The sequence below is a fragment of the Oncorhynchus clarkii genome, chromosome 7 (assembly GCF_045791955.1).
Source record: "Oncorhynchus clarkii lewisi isolate Uvic-CL-2024 chromosome 7, UVic_Ocla_1.0, whole genome shotgun sequence".
NCBI lineage: Eukaryota > Metazoa > Chordata > Actinopteri > Salmoniformes > Salmonidae > Oncorhynchus > Oncorhynchus clarkii.
This window is the reverse complement of record NC_092153.1, coordinates 77083183-77100199: the sequence shown is the minus strand read 5'-3', so window position 1 is coordinate 77100199 and position 17017 is coordinate 77083183. Positions and strand designations below refer to the sequence as shown.

Genomic DNA, 17017 nt, shown 5'->3' with positions numbered 1-17017 from the left:
AGGTTATGTCGAAATAGGACTCGTTTTACTCTGGATATTGGTACTTTTGTACCCGTTTCCTCCAGCATCTTCACAAGGTCCTTTGCTGTTGTTCTGGGATTGATTGGCATTTTTCACACCAAAGTACTTTCATCTCTAGGAGACAGAACACGTCTCCTTCCTGAGCGGTGTGATGGCTGCGTGGTCCCATGGTGGTTATACTTGCGTACTATTGTTTGTACAGAGGAACGTGGTACCTTCAGGCATTTGGAAATTGCTCCAAGGATGAACCAGACTTGTGGAGGTCTACAATTTTTTCTGAGGTCTTGGCTGATTTCTTTTGATTTTCGCATGATGTCAAGCAAAGAGTCACTGAGTTTGAAGGTAGGCCTTGAAATACATCCACAGGTACACCTCCAATTGACTCAAATTAGGTCAATTAGCCTATCAGAAGCTTCTAAAGCCATGACATAATTTTCTGGAATTTTCCAAGCTGTTTAAAGGCCCAGTCAACTTAGTGTATGTAAACTTCTGACCCACTGGAATTGTGATACAGTGAATTATAAGTGAAATAATCTGTCTGTAAACAACTGTTGGAAAAATTACTTCCTAACCGACTTGCCAAAACTATAGTTTGTTAACAAGAAATTTGTGGACTGGTTGAAAAACTAGTTTTAATGACTCCAACCTCAGTGTATGTAAACTTCCAACTTCGACTGTATGTGTGTGTTGTGTGTGTGTGTGTGTGTGTGTGTGTGTGTGTGTGTGTGTGTGTGTGTGTGTGTGTGTGTAAAACAGGCAGAGACCATCCTGTACCTAACTCCCACATGGCCTGACCTGAAATATATGTTTTGCAACGGTGCATTTTAAAATGTCTTCCTATAGTGAGCTGTGAACCGTCTTCCTGTAATCCAACTCTGTTGTATCTAAATAGGCTCATTGGGTGACATATCTGGGTATGACGTATTCTCTCCTGTTGCATCCAAAATACCCAGTGATGGAACAAATACTTTTTTGGAAATAAACTGGCTTGTGTCTGTCAGAGTGATGCTTTTGGAAAGGACAAACTTGAACTATTAGACCCAATCAACAGTAGAAGGGCTAGAATCAGGATTGTGTTCATTAGGGCACGCAACAGAAAACATTTTTACAGCAGTAGTGCCTCGCTGTTTCAGTTTGTTTTCTTTCGTTTGGTGCCTAATGAACATGACCTGACAAGGTTGCCCTTGTAAGATCTGAAAACATTAGTAGTAATGTTGTACACAGCAGATGGGGCGACAGAAAGGGGACAGACAGTGTGGTTTGGCTAACGAGGAATTATGAATAAGTCGGCACTCACTGTGACTGTGTGTGTACAGTGTGCATGCTTGTGTGTCCACACGGTGTGTGTCTGGGTTTGTCTTCGTCTGGATGAGTGTGTGTGTCTAGGTGAGAGTACATGGCGGACATGTAGTATCTAAACAGGGAGACGATGGAGTGGGCATCTCCTTACGTGTTGTTGATGATCTGCAGCCGCTCGCCTTTCTTGAAGGTCAGGTCTGAGGCAGTCCGTGATTCATAATCATAGAGTGCCACAAATGTAGTGACACCTCCTACAGGATGGACACACACACACACACACACACACACACACACACACATGCAGCTGAGGATTGGCATCTCTTAAGCCAAAGTACAGTATCCTCTTTTTGTAATACACTATATTCATATAGAACTACGAGTACCTTCAGAGTGTATTCAGACCTCTTGATATTTTACATACTTTGTTACGTTACAGGCTTATTCTAAAATTGATTAAATTATATTTTTTCCTCAATCTACACACAATACCCCATACTGACAAAGTGAAAAACAGAAAGACCTTATTTACATAAGTATTCAGACCCTTTACTATGAGACTCGAAATTGAGCTCAGGTGCATCCTGTTTCCATTGATCATCCTTGAAATGTTTCTACAACTTGACTGGAGTCTACCAGTGATAAATTAAATTGATTGGACATGACTTGGAAAGGAACACACACACACACACACACACACACACACACACACACACACACACACACACACACACACACACACACACACACACACACACACACACACACACACACACCTATATTAGGTCCCACAGTTGACAGTGCATGTCAGAGCAAAAACCAAGTCATGAGGTTGAGGGAATTGCCCGTAGAGCTCAGAGACTGGATTGTGCCGAGGCACAGATCTGGGGAAGGGTACCAAAACATTCTGCAGCATTGAAGGTCCCCAAGAACACAGTGGCCTACATCACTCTTAAATGGAAGAAGTTTGGAACCACTAAGACTCTTCCTAGAGCTGGCCGCCCGACCAAATTGAGCAATCGGGGGAGAAGGGCCTTGGTCAGGGAGGTGACCAAGAACCCGATGGTCACTCTGACAGAGCTCCAGACTTCCTCTGTGGAAATGGGAGAACCTTCCAGAAGGGCAACCATCTCTGTAGCACTCCACCAATCAGGCCTTTCTTTATGGTAGAGTGGTCATGGCGGAAGCCACTCCTCAGTAAAAAGGGACATGACAGCCCACTTGGAGTTTGCCAAAAGGCACCTAAAGGACCCTTAGACCATGAGAAACAAGATGCTCTGTTCTGATGAAACGCTTTGCCTGAATGCCAAGCGTCGCGTCTGGAGGTAACCTGGCACCATCCCTACAATGAAGCATGGCGGTGGCAGCAACATGCTGTGGGGAGGTTTTTCAGCGGCACGGACTGGGAGACTAGTCAGGATCGAGGGAAAGATGAACGGAGCAAAGTACAGAGAGATACTTGATGAAAACCTGCTCCAGAGCGCTCAGGACCTCAGACTGGGATGAAGGTTCACATTCCAATAGGACAACGAGGCTAAGCACACAGCTAAGGAGTGGCTTCGAGACAAGTCTCTGAATGTCCTTGAGTGGCCCAGCCAGATCCCAGACTTGAACCTGATCGTGCATTTCTGGAGAGACCTGAAAATAGTTGTACAGCGACACTCCCCATCTAGCCTGACAGAGCTTGAAAGGATCTGTAGAGAAGAATGTGAGAAACTACTGAAATAGGCAGTAGGATAATCAGCTCTGTTGCCAACACTTAAATATTTGTCTCAATTAAGTTCAATTTAATGTTTTGGCATTCACATCTTAGAATATTACATTGTTGGCTTTTGCACCCTGCCAAAATAAAAACAACTACGGGAAACATTGGGCTGTCTAATCCAATGTACATTTCCTGGAAAGAGATACCGGCATTGACATTAGGGCTGCCTAATGTCCTTGACGGTCACAACATCTATAGTTTCTCAGCTTTCCCAATCTTTGATTGGTAAATTAGATGCCGGGGGGGGGGGGGGACTCAAGCCAGCAGAAAATCCCAGAAATGAAAGTGCAACCAATCACTTTACAGGAGACGCAAAATAATGATTGACCATCTGGTCTAGACACACTATAGTGTCATGTCAGGTCTGTGAGAGTCTTCAAAGTCAAACTGAAGACGGGCTTGGCACTCCTGGAGACGGGCTTGGCACTCCCTGGAGACGTGCTTGGCACTCCCTGGACACGGGCTTGGCACTCCCTGGACACGGGCTTGGCACTCCCTGGAGACGTGCTTGGCACTCCCTGGACACGGGCTTGGCACTCCCTGGAGACGGTTTTGGCACTCCCTGGAGATGGGCTTGGCACTACCTGGAGACGGGCTTGGCACTCCAAGCAGATGTAGCCTTAAAGAAGGTTTTTCCATGATCATACCATTCCCATCTCAACAATACCTGTATGTTTTTCAGTCTTCACAAAAATCTAACTTAGTACATTATATTTATTGTAATTCAATAGTCGCTGTCAACAGATGCTGCAAATACACTAGCGGAGGCTGGTGGGATGAGCTATAGGAGGACGGGCTCATTGGAATGGAATAAATGGAATGGTTTTTGAGGGAAAGGTACCCCCGTTTCCTCTTCCTAACCTGCGCCAAAGGAAGTAGTCTACACAAACCGCCAGTACACTAGAAGGTGCTGAAAGAGAATAAAACCCACGTCGGTCCAGAAAGGACACTATATTGCAACTATAGCATAAAGCTAGGGGAAATAAAATGTGTTCACTGATTACTGACAGCGTACTCGTTTATAGTTACTTCACCTTCTCGTCATAGTGCACCAACTCATAAAAACTGGTATTATAATAATATTACTGTAATTTTGGCAGAGACTTTTTTTTATCCAAAGCAACCTAAAGTCATGTGTTCATACATTTGTTATGTATAGGTGGCCCTGGGAGTCAAAGCCACTATCCAGGCATTGCAAGAGCCATTCTCTACCAACTTAGCTACAGAGGACTAGACATAGTGAATCAGGCAGTTAGCCACAAATCCCGGGTGCTCGGTGATAAACCCCTGAATCCCCTCCTTGTAGTTGTTGCAGACTGCAGAACATTTGCAGCACTTGCTTCCTAGCTCTGCTGCCATCAGAATGCAGATGCCACATGAGAACATGTTTGAATGTGATCACATGGCTGTTTGTGTCAATTACTTACATTTTATGCAAGACAGACAATATACACTTAACGGTAATAGCCAAATGGAAAGCTTTACCATCAAAGGCAATCAGCATTGTGATAGTAGCTAAAACAAACAAACATTCACATATTGGGCATCATAGCTGATATTCAGGTGGTTGGGCACTGCAGTTAACTGCCTGGCTAGCTAACTATATTGGGGAGGCAGGGTAGCCTAGTGGTTAGAGCGTTGGACTAGTAACCGGAAGGTTGCAAGTTCAAAATCCCGAGCTGACAAGGTACAAATCTGTCGTTCTGCCCCTGAACAGGCAGTTAACCCACTGTTCCTAGGCCATCATTGAAAATAAGAAGTTGTTCTTAACTGACTTGCCTAGTTAAATAAAGGTAAAAAAATACCAATCATCAGTAGGACCACTGTGTTGTGTCCTATCGTGACCTTGTTGGGGTTCTCGTCCTAGGCTTGTACCAGTGGGGGCTGCTGAGGGGAGGACGGCTCATAATAAATGGCTGAAACGGGGAAAATGGCAGGGCATCAAACACATGGAAACCATTTATTTGATACCATTCCACCTATTCCGCTCCAGTCATTACCACGAGCCCGTTCTCCCCAATTAAGGTGCCACCAACCTCCTGTGGCTTGTACATATATAGCTGAACAACCTGGCTATTTATAATCGTGGTTAACCCAGAACTAAAATATTGCGTAATTTGGTCAGCTGTGTGATTTACACTGAACAAAAATATAAAATCAACATGAAACAATTTCAAAGATTTTACTGAGTTACAGTTCATAAGGAAATCAGTCAATTGAAATAAATCCATTAGGCCCTAATCTATGGATTTCACATAACTGGGAATACAGATATGCATCTATTGGTCACAGATAACCTTTTTTAAGTTTAGGCGTGGATCAGAAAACCAGTCAGTATCAAGTGTGACCACCTTCAGAAAACCAGTCAGTACCTGGTGTGACCACCTTTTGCCTCATGCAGTGCGACACATCTCCTTCGCAGAGTTGATCAGGCTGTTGATTGTGGCCCCTGGAATGTTGTCCCACTCCTCTTCAACGGAAGTGCAAGGTTGCTGGATGTTGCCGGGAACTGGAACACGCTGTCGAACACGTCAATCCAGAGCATCCCAAACAGGCTCATTGGGTGACATGTCTGGTCCTGCAGGCCCTGGAAGAACTGGGACATTTTTAACTTCCAGGAATTGTGTACAGATCCTTGCCACATGGGGCTGTGTATTATCATGCTGAAACATGAGGTGATGGCGGCAGATGAATGGCACGACAATGGGCCTCAAAATCTCGTCACGGTATTTCTGTGCATTCAAATTGCCATCGATAAAATGCAATTGTGTTCGTTGCTCATAGCTTATGCCTGCCCATACCATAACCCCACCATGGGGCACTCTGTTCACAATGTTGTTATCAGCAAACAGATAGGTTTCTGACCATCTCAGGGAAATTCTTCGGTTGTGCAAACCCACAGTTTTCATCACCTGTACGGGTGGCTGGTCTCAGGTGATCCCGTAGGTGAAGAAGCCAGATGTGGAGAACCTGGGCTGACGTGGTTACACGTGGTCTGCTATTGCGAAGCCGGTTGGACGTACTGCTAAATTCTCTAAAACGACTTTAGAGGAGGCTTATGGTAGAGAAATAAACATTAAACTATCTGGCAACAGCTCTGGTGGACATTCCTGCAAACAGCATGCCAATTGCAAGCTTGCTCAAAACTTCAGACATCTGTGGCATTGTGTTGTGTGACAAAACTGCACATTTTAGATTGGCCTTTTATTGTCCCATGCACAAGGTGCACCTGTGTAATGATCATGCTGTTTAATCAGCTTCTTGATATGACACACCCGTCAGATTATCTTTGCTCACTACCAGGGATGTAAACAAATTTGTGTCAAACATTTGAGAGAAATAAGCTTTATGTGCGTATGGAACATTTCTGGGATCTTTCATTTCAGCTCATGAAACATGGGACCAACACTACATGTGTTTATATTTTTGTTATATATACACACACACTACCATTCAAAAGTTTGGGGTCACTTCGAAATGTCCTTGTTTTTGAAAGAAAAGCTAATTTTTTTGTCCATTAAAATAACATCAAATTGATCAGAAATAGGGTGTAGACATTGTAAATGACTATTGTAGCTGGAAACGGCAGATTTTCTTTATGTAATATCTACATAGGCGTACGGAGGGCCATTATCAGCAACCAGCACTCCTGTGTTCCATTGGCACGTTGTGTTAGCTATTCCAAGTTTATCATTTTAAAAGGCTAATTGATCATTAGAAAACCCTTTTGCAATTATGTTAGCACAGCTGAAAACTGTTGTTCTGATTAAAGAAGCAATAAAACTGGCTTTCTTTAGACTATTTGAGTATCTGGAGCATCAGCATTTGTGGGTTCGATTACAGGCTTAAAATGGCAAGAAACAATGACCTTTCTCCTGAAACACGTCAGTCTATTCTTGTTCTGAGAAATGAAGGCTACTCCATGCGAGAAATTGCCAAGAAACAGAAGATCTCGTACAACGCTGTGTCCTACTCCCTTCACAGAACAGAGCAAATTGTCTCTAACCAGAATAGAAAGAGTGGGAGGCCCCAGTGCACAACTGAGCAAGAGGACAAGTACATTAGAGTGTCTAGTTTGAGAAACAGATGCCTCACAAGTCCTCAGATGGCAGCTTAATTAAATAGTCCCCGCAAAACATCAGTCTCAACGTCAACGGTCAAGAGGCGATTCCGGGATGCAGGCCTTCTAGGCAGAGTTCCTCTGTCCAGTGTCTGTGTTCTTTTGCCCATCTTAATATTTTATTTTTATTGGCCAGTCTGAGATATGGCTTTTTTTTGCAACTCTGCCTAGAAGGCCAGCATCCCGGAGTCGCCTCTTCACTGTTGACGTTGAGACTGGTGTTTTGCTCCAACTACAGTATACATTGCCCACTCCAACCAAAGGCTAAATGACTCCAGTGTGTTCTCCTCACGACATACAGTGGCAAGAAAAAGTATGTGAACCCTTTGGAATTACCTGGATTTCTGCATAAATTGGTCATCAAATTTGATCTGATCTTCATCGAAGTCACAACAATAGACAACCATACGACGAGATTGGGGATGTTGGTTAGGGCTGCCTTGCCCTTTGAAACAAAACTCACAAAATTTGAGTTTGTTATTCACAAGGAGCATTGCCTGATGTGAACCATCCCTCAAACAAAAGAGATCTCAGAAGACCTAAGATTAAGAATTGTTGACTTGCATAAAGCTGTAAAGGGCTACAAAAGTATCTCTAAAAGCCTTGATGTTCATCAGTCCACGGTAAGAAAAATTGTCTATAAATGGATTAAGTATAGCACTGTTGCTACTCTCCCTAGGAGTGCTCAATGGTCAATGGAGGTTAAGAAGAATCCTAGAGTGTCAGCTAAAGACTTAAAATAAATCTCTGGAACATGCTAACATCTCTGACGAGTCAATGATACGTAAAACACTAAACAAGAATGGTGTTCATGGGAGGACACCATGGACGAAGCCACTTCTGTCCAAACAAAACATTGCTGCACGTCTGAAGTTTGCAAAAGTGGACCTGGATGTTCCACAGTGCTACTGGCAAAATATTATGTGGATAGATGAAACTAGAGTTGAGTTGTTTGGAAGGAACACACAACACTATGTGTGGAGGGAAAAAAAGGCACAGCACACCAACATCAAAACCTCATCCCAACTGTAAAATATGGTGGAGGGAGCATCATGGTTTGGGGCTGCTTTTCCTGGGGCTGCTTCAGGGCCTGGACAGCTTGCTATCATCGACAGAAAAGTTTATTCCCAAGTTTATCGAGACATTTTGCAGGAGAATGTAAGGCTATCTGTCCACCAATTGAAGCTCAACAGAAGTTGGGTGATGCAACAGGACAACGACCCAAAACACAGAAGTAAATCAACAACAGAATGGCTTCAACAGAAGAAAATACAACTTCTGGAGTGGCCCAGTCATAGTCCTGATCTCAACCCGATTTGAGATGCTGTGGCATGACCTCAAGAGAGCAGTTCACACCAGACATCCCAAGAATATTGCTGAACTAAAACAGTTTTGTAAAGAGGAATGGTCAAATTCCTCCTGACCGTTGTGCAGGTCTGATCCGCAACTACAGAAAACATTTGGTTGAGATTATTGCTGCCAAAGGAGGCTCAACCAGTTAATAAATCCAAGGGTTCACATACTTTTTGCATCCCGAGTGTGAATGTTTACACAGTGTGTTCAATAAAGACAAACGTATAATTGTTTGTGTGTTATTAGTTTAAGCAGACTGTGTGTCTATTGTTGTGACCTGGATGAAGATCAGATCAAATTTTATGTTATGCAGAAAGGGTTCACAATTTTTTTTGCCACTGCATGAAATCATGTAACCAAAAAAAGTGTTAAAGAAATCCAAATGTATTTTATTTTTAAGATTCTTCAAAGAAGCCACCCTTTGCCTTAATTACAGCTTTGCACACTCTTGGCATTCTCTCAACCAGCTCCATGTGGTAGTCACCTGGAATGCATCCAGGCACTCCGCGTCACGTCGTGCATAAGAACAGCCCTTAGCCGGAATGAATAATGACATTTTGGATCTCCTCAAAGAAAATCAATAGAAAGGTACTGTACTTTGGGGGGGATATATTTGTGGCATACACTTGTAATATGTATCCAAAATTATTATTGAAAAGTAATTCAAAGAAATGTGGAACAATAACATGTTTGTTTTACATAACATATTTCCATCTGAACATTCCACAATGCTTTGCCATGCTAATCGCAGCCCATCTAAATGTTCCACAACGTTTCCCCTGCTGAATGCAGCCTAAGAACTTCCTGCTCCACCTACCTGCCAGTGGTCCTCTGTGAGGGGAGGTGATACTGCCCGTGTGGTCTACTCCACCGAACAGCGCCAGCTCAGGGGTGTTGGTGGGAGCATTCCCGGGGTGGTGGCCATGCCTGGCGCCCCCTACGGCGGGACTCCTGTTGGGGGTCTGAGTCTGCTGGGTCGAGTTGAGGTGGTGGTGGTGCCCACTGTCCGAGCCCGTGCCAATGGTGCCATCGAGACTCAGTGAGCGCTGGCCTGGCTCCTTGGGCTTGCTCTTGCCCGCCCCCATCAGCAGGCCTGAGAAAAATAACCATTGATTAAAATCTCAAATGGATTCATTTCAATCTGGCTCAATGCAGTTCAGTCCTGTTTGATTCAATACAATCACTCAATTCAATTCTATACAAACTCTGAATTGAATTCACTCAAGCTCGAGCTGGTGATTGGATGGAGAGACCCATCTCTTCCTGATGTGTATTTGAGTATCTGGTATTTAAAATAGTTTTTTCTGTGTTTTTTGAGTATTTTCAAATACACAGCCCAAAATAAGTACTTTTATTTTAGTATTTAAATGGTTATTTGTAAAACAAAAAACAAATAGTCTCCCAAATTGTATTTAAAATACTATTTTGAAATACATGGGTTAAATGCATGGGAGTGTATTTGGGTCAGTGAATTTTAAAATACTTTCCAAGTGTATTTCCAAATACATTAAAATATTTATTTTCAACAAAAAAAAATAATGTAAAAGTAATTGTTATTTGAAATAGTATTTGAACCCAGGTCTGGTTCTATATCATCCCTTTCCCTGCAACAGTAGAATCATTCAGCAGGGTGGTGTTCATTAGGAACCAAATGGAAGAAAACTGTCTGAAAGGGACTACCTGGTCCAATATGGCACACATTTTCCATTGCAAAACATTTTTAAAACGTGACCTTATGAACACGACCCTGCTATTGAGTCTCTATTCAGGGTCCATTCATTGAGTTTCCCTGGAGATCTTCCAGTTTCAGTTGCTGGAGCCGCTTACAAGGCAAATACTCTAAAAGGACACCTTGAAAAAGTCAACAGACAGCGGCGGGTGTTTGTAGATTCAAGGTCATATAATATGTTGATTCAACCTGGTATTAAATAAATACAGATCTACAATGTACACAATATAAGACACAGTTTATGACAGCTCTGAGCGGAAACTTTGGCCCTGGCCGACATTGACAACAGTAATTTTATCATCGTCGGTAATTCTACAGTATTTGGTTTATCACCCCTATATTTGAAATTGAATCCTATTCTTACAGACTCTGTTACAATCATGGACACAAACACCAGTTAAATTCTTCCCTCTGTACAACAGAATGAGTCACAATGGAAACCTATTACAAGCTAGATGATACACGCGCACACACACACACGGCTTGTTCCGTTGTGTGTGGCAGTTAGTGTGTGTGTGAGCAGCTGTTCGTCTGTCCCTGGGAACAGAAGCTCTGACACACACACACCCCGTGTCTCTCACATCTCGTTTCCAACACACTCACTGTGACTGTGTGTGTGTGCGGGGGGGGTTGCTTCTTCTATCCTTGCGTGGACCTAAAATCCCCAAATTACCTCACAAGGGTAGTAAAACAAGAAAGATTCTCCATGAGTACAAAGGCTATTTTAAGCTTAGGGGTTAGGTTTAAGGGTTATAATTAGGGTCAGGTTTATAATTAGGGTTAGGGGGTTAGGATTAGGAGTTAGCGTTGGGGTAATTTTGAATGGAAATACATTTCAGGTCCCCACGAGGATAGAAGAACATAATGTTTGTGTGTGTTGACAGACAGACAGGGCTGAGTGTGACTAACAGTGGGTGGGGAAGGAGCAGGGGAACTAGGAATAGCTGAATAAGGACTAGAGATGGTAGGTGCTGTAGCATCTGGGGTTGAGTCTGCTGTGTACAGTATGTGGGAGTGTTGCTGCAGCACCTGGGGGTGAGGTTGTGTCTGGTGTGTACAGTATGTGGGAGTGTTGCTGCAGCACCTGGGGGTGAGGTTGTGTCTGGTGTGTACAGTATGTGGGAGTGTTGCTGCAGCACCTGGGGGTGAGGTTGTGTCTGGTGTGTACAGTATGTGGGAGTGTTGCTGCAGCACCTGGGGGTGAGGTTGTGTCTGGTGTGTACAGTATGTGGGAGTGTTGCTGCAGCACCTGGGGGTGAGGTTGTGTCTGGTGTGTACAGTATGTGGGAGTGTTGCTGCAGCACCTGGGGGTGAGGTTGTGTCTGGTGTGTACAGTATGTGGGAGTGTTGCTGCAGCACCTGGGGGTGAGGTTGTGTCTGGTGTGTACAGTATGTGGGAGTGTTGCTGCAGCACCTGGGGGTGAGGTTGTGTCTGGTGTGTACAGTATGTGGGAGAGTTGCTGCAGCACCTGGGGGTGAGGTTGTGTCTGGTGTGTACAGTATGTGGGAGTGTTGCTGCAGCACCTGGGGGTGAGGTTGTGTCTGGTGTGTACAGTATGTGGGAGTGTTGCTGCAGCACCTGGGGGTGAGGTTGTGTCTGGTGTGTACAGTATGTGGGAGAGTTGCTGCAGCACCTGGGGGTGAGGTTGTGTCTGGTGTGTACAGTATGTGGGAGTGTTGCTGCAGCACCTGGGGGTGAGGTTGTGTCTGGTGTGTACAGTATGTGGGAGTGTTGCTGCAGCACCTGGGGGTGAGGTTGTGTCTGGTGTGTACAGTATGTGGGAGTGTTGCTGCAGCACCTGGGGGTGAGTTTGTGTCTGGTGTGTACAGTATGTGGGAGTGTTGCTGCAGCACCTGGGGGTGAGTTTGTGTCTGGTGTGTACAGTATGTGGGAGTGTTGCTGCAGCACCTGGGGGTGAGGTTGTGTCTGGTGTGTACAGTATGTGGGAGTGTTGCTGCAGCACCTGGGGGTGAGTTTGTGTCTGGTGTGTACAGTATGTGGGAGTGTTGCTGCAGCACCTGGGGGTGAGTTTGTGTCTGCTGTGTACAGTATGTGGGAGTGTTGCTGCAGCACCTGGGGGTGAGTTTGTGTCTGGTGTGTACAGTATGTGGGAGTGTTGCTGCAGCACCTGGGGGTGAGGTTGTGTCTGGTGTGTACAGTATGTGGGAGAGTTGCTGCATTGTCCATGAGTGTGAAAAGACCTCGACACAGTCAGGTGTTGTGCTTTGGGGGTTTAAATACACCACTGAGTGTTCAAAACATTAGGACGTAAACTGACCAGGTCAATCCAGCTCAAAGCTATGATCCCTGATTGATGTCATATGTTAAATCCACTTCAATCAGTGTAGATGAAGGGGAGGATACAGGTTAAAGAAGGATTTTTAAGCCTTGAGACATGGATTGTGTGTGTGTGCCATTCTTAGGGTGAATGGGTAAGACAAAAGATTTAAGTGCTTTTGAATGGGGTATGGTAATAGGTGCCAGGCGTACCGGTTTGAGTGTGTCAAGAACTGCAACGCTGCTGGGTTTTTCATGCTCAACAGTTTCCTGTGTGTATCAAGAATGGTCCACCAACCAAAGGACATCCAGCCACCTTGATACAACAGTGGGAAGCATTGGAGACAACATGCGCCAGCATCCCTGTGGAACGCTTTCAACACCTTGTAGAGTCCATGCCCCGGAGAATGGAGGCTGTTCTGAGGGCAGTGTGTATGTAAATCTGTTGTGTGCATCTGTATATGTGGAAGGGAATGTGTGCAAGTGTGCACTCAATGAAACCACGAAGCAAGCAAAACTCTATGGACCTTTAAAAACCTGTTGTGTGTAAATATTGGGTGCTATAGCTTGGAAAATAAATATATTTAACTCCGGATGACAACATAATGATGCTTGTTCCCAACATTAGAGCTGATTTCCTAAAGAAGTATTTTGTTTCCTTGCCATGATTCTGTCTTAAACTCTGCTGGCCCCTCTGTGGATTTTGTGTTAAACGCTCTACAACAAAGATTTCTCTGCCCTTGACCTTGTTCTGAACATCTCCAAAACAAAGGTCATGTGGTTTGGTAAGAAGAATGCCCCTCTACCCACAGGTGTGATTACTACCTCTGTGGGTTTAAAGATTGAGGTAGTCACCTCATACAAGTACTTGGGAGTATGGCTAGAGAGTACACTGTCCTTCTCTCAGCACATATCAGGATGCAGGCTAAAGTTAAATCTAGATTTGGTTTCCTCTTTCGTAATCGCTCCTCTTTCACCCCAGCTGCCAAACTAACCCTGATTCAGATGACCATTCTACCCATGCTAGATTACGCAGACGTAATTTATAGATCGGCAGGTAAGGGTGCTCTCGAGCGGCTAGATGCTCTTTACAATTCGGCCATCAGATTTGCCACCAGTGCTCCTTATAGGACACATCCCTGCACTCTATGCACCTCTGTAAACTGGTCATCTCTGTATACCCGTCGCAACCGGAAGGTTGCAAGTTCAAACCCCCGAGCTGACAAGGTACAAATCTGTCGTTCTGCCCCTGAACAGGCAGTCTACCCACTGTTCCTAGGCCGTCATTGAAAATAAGAATTTGTTCTTAACTGACTTGCCTAGTTAAATAAAGGTAAAAAAATATATATATTAAAAAAAAGACCCACTGGTTGATGCTTATTTATAAAACCCTTAGGCCTCACTCCCCCCTATCTGAGATATCTACTGCTGCCCTCATCCTCCACATACACCCATTCTGCCAGTCACATTCTGTTAAAGGTCCTCAAAGCACACACATCCCTGGGTCGCTCGTCTTTTCAGTTTGCTGCAGCTAGCGACTGGAACGAGCTGCAACAAACACTCAAACTGGACAGTTTAATCTCAATCTCTTCATTCCAAGACTCAATCATGGACACTCTTACTGACAGTTGTGGCTGCTTCGCGTGATATATTGTTGGCTCTACCTTCTTACCCTTTGTGCTGCTGTCTGTGCCCAATAATGTTTGTACCATGTTTTGTGCTGCTACCATGTTGTGCTGCTGCTATGTTGTGTTGCTACCATGTTGTTGTCATGTTGTGTTGCTGCCATGCTATGTTGTCATTTTAGGTCTCTATGTAGTGGTGTGTGTTTTTGTCCTATATTTTATTTTATTTTTTTAATCCTAGCTCCCGTCCCCACAGGAGGCCTTTTGCCTTCTGGTAAGCCGTCATTGTAAATAAGAATTTGTTCTGACTTGCCTAGTTAAATAAAGGTTCAAAGAAATATAAATAATATGGAGATACTGGTATCGTCCCGGCCCTAGCGTGCATGCCTACTGTATGTGTGTGAGTGAGCGTGGACGTGAGTGTCTTTGATTCATCCGGAGCCAGAATGAAAGCCAGCCCAGTGAAGGGGTTAACGTCTCCCTCAGTTTCATGCTGCTTAGTCACACAGAGAGAGACCTGGGGGGGTAGATGACTGCTCAATGTTAGTGGGCGTTCGATGAGGCTGGCCAGAGCCTGGGCTATATTATATTAGTACTGACTGGTCTTCCTGCTGCAAGTCACTGTTATTATGGGACCAGAGGGACAAAAAGGACAAATACTGTACACATGCCTGGCCCTGGACAAAATACCATCAGCTGGGGTCTAAAGTCTGTACCAATGTAATAGCTTAGCATAGTGGTAGCTAACTAGTTAAGATAGCTTGGCGCATTGCCCGGGCCCTGGACCAAACAGCACCCAGGGCAAAAGCCTGTACCAATGGACTAATTGGTGTAAACTAGCTTAGCTAGCTCGTGTACAGGCCTGGATTTGGACAAAACATTCAGGGCCAAAATCCTGTACCAATGTCCTAGAACGGTGGAAATGTAGCTAGCTCAAACAGTGACATCACCTGACCTGGCTCATTACGTTCAGAACAAAATTGGGAGAAAACGTTTTGAAACAGGGGAATGCTCAATTTCAGTTTTTTTTTACAAAAGTGACAAAAGTCAAGCACAGTATCATACAAATCTATTGAAAAGTAACTAGAAGACGAGAGAGAGACCACGGTGAAGAATCAAGATGGAGTTTCTTCCCTTTTGACTTCAACCTGAAGTGCTGGAGCAGTCTGCGGTACAGAATGTACTCAGCAGCCTCAAACAACCTTTTCCATGACCCCATTGGGGTTGTATTGCGATTCTATACCCTTCTCCCTGGGTGTGTACTTGCACACTCCTTTGTCATGGATTTAAAAACTTTGGGTTGGTGCAATAATTAGTTGGAGGGTTCCCACCATTGTTCCTACACCAGTCCATTCCCTTTAGATTAATGAGAGGGATTGTGCAAGGGCATTGGGTAGAGAAGCAGGACAAAACCATGCTCCTGTTCAGTGCCATCACCTGGGCCGCGTAGGCATAAACAGAGCGTACGTGATTCCTTTGTTTACATGTAAGGGAAGCGTGTTTGTTCTACATAATGTATTTGGGCTCTCAAGTGGCACAGCGGTCTAGGACACCGCATCTCAGTGCTAGAGCCGTCACTACAGACCCTGGTTCGATTTGAGGCTGTATCACAACTGGCCGTGATTGGGAGTCCCATAGGGCGCCGCACAATTGGCCCAGCGTCCTCCGGGTTAGGCCGTCATTGTAAATAAGAATTTGTTCTTAACTGACTTGCCTAGATAAATAAAGGTTAAATAAAATAAAGAAATATTTATATCTGAAAGTTGTACAATATTGTGCTCTGCTGGCACCAATCATTAGCAATGGGGGTTTTGAGGAGAAGAGGGATGGAAGCCATTTAGGAGTTCTGAGAGACTGTTGAAACCTCTTAAGGGACTACGACTGCTCTTTGCCAGGAGGAAACTGTGAACAGCACACCCTTAGCAGCCTGTCACAGTGTGTAAACAACGGAACTAATGCAACCAGTAGCGCCTTCCCCTAATATGGAGCCAGAGTGCTTGAACACCGGGATCTGTGACTATGTGATTTGTTCCTAGTTCCCACATTCAGAGAGATTGAGAGGGCGGGAAGGGGGTAGGAGAGATGGGAGAGGGTGAGGAAGGAGAAAGAAAGAAGAGAGAAACAGGGGGAAAGAGGGGAGAGAAAGGAGAGGGGATTGTAATCCTGAGTCTCAGAACTTTCACCATAAGACTGTAAGAATGTGGGAAAATCAGAATCCTCCAACAGGCACCTGAGGGTGAAGACATTTTAACCCCTGTTTGTGTCATCATTCTGTTTTTGTAAAAATGTCAGTGGAAAAGTGTTAAAGTATTCTTTGTGCATAGCGTTGCATGGTCTGTTTAACTTTGCAATCGATAGTTTTTGCCTGACACACATTTTAAAGTGAAACATCTGAGTCTCAACATTTTTTACCGTGGAATTGCCCTCAAGCTCAGTAAATTTGGTTGGGAATCATTGCTAGACAGCAATATTCACACATTGTCTCTGGTGTCTTTTGCATTCAAAATGTATAACTGTCCCACTGTAGAATATCCCAGGATTTTCAGACGCCTCCACCAAGTATTCACTTTTAATCATTTAGAAATGTTTCAATCATTTTCTTTCACTTTGAAAATGTGTAGATCTGTAGGGAAAAAATATCTAAGTGAATCCCTTTTTAGATTGAATGGAAGGCAGCGAAATCTGACAGTGTAAGGGGTGTGTAGACTTTCACTAGGCATTGTAACGTGCTGCACACGCCCAGGCACATTCTGTAAAAAAATATTTAAAAAAAGCCCCATGTACAATGGTTATGTGGAATTATGGTTACTTTGGTTTCAACATGTCCTGC

General features: G+C 44.2%; 1 protein-coding gene across 1 annotated transcript in view; it reads right to left on the bottom strand.

The window, feature by feature from the left end:
• LOC139413867 (proto-oncogene tyrosine-protein kinase Src-like) overlaps positions 1–17017 on the bottom strand; it is a 30268-nt gene that overhangs the window by 10946 nt on the left and 2305 nt on the right. Inside the window, exons 2-3 of the mRNA XM_071161695.1 lie at positions 9373–9648; positions 1472–1571 (exon numbers count right to left, since the gene is read on the bottom strand). Of these exons, the coding sequence (XP_071017796.1) occupies positions 1472–1571; positions 9373–9640 (368 nt within the window). The 5' untranslated portion in view covers positions 9641–9648. The remainder of the gene's footprint in view (positions 1–1471; positions 1572–9372; positions 9649–17017) is intronic.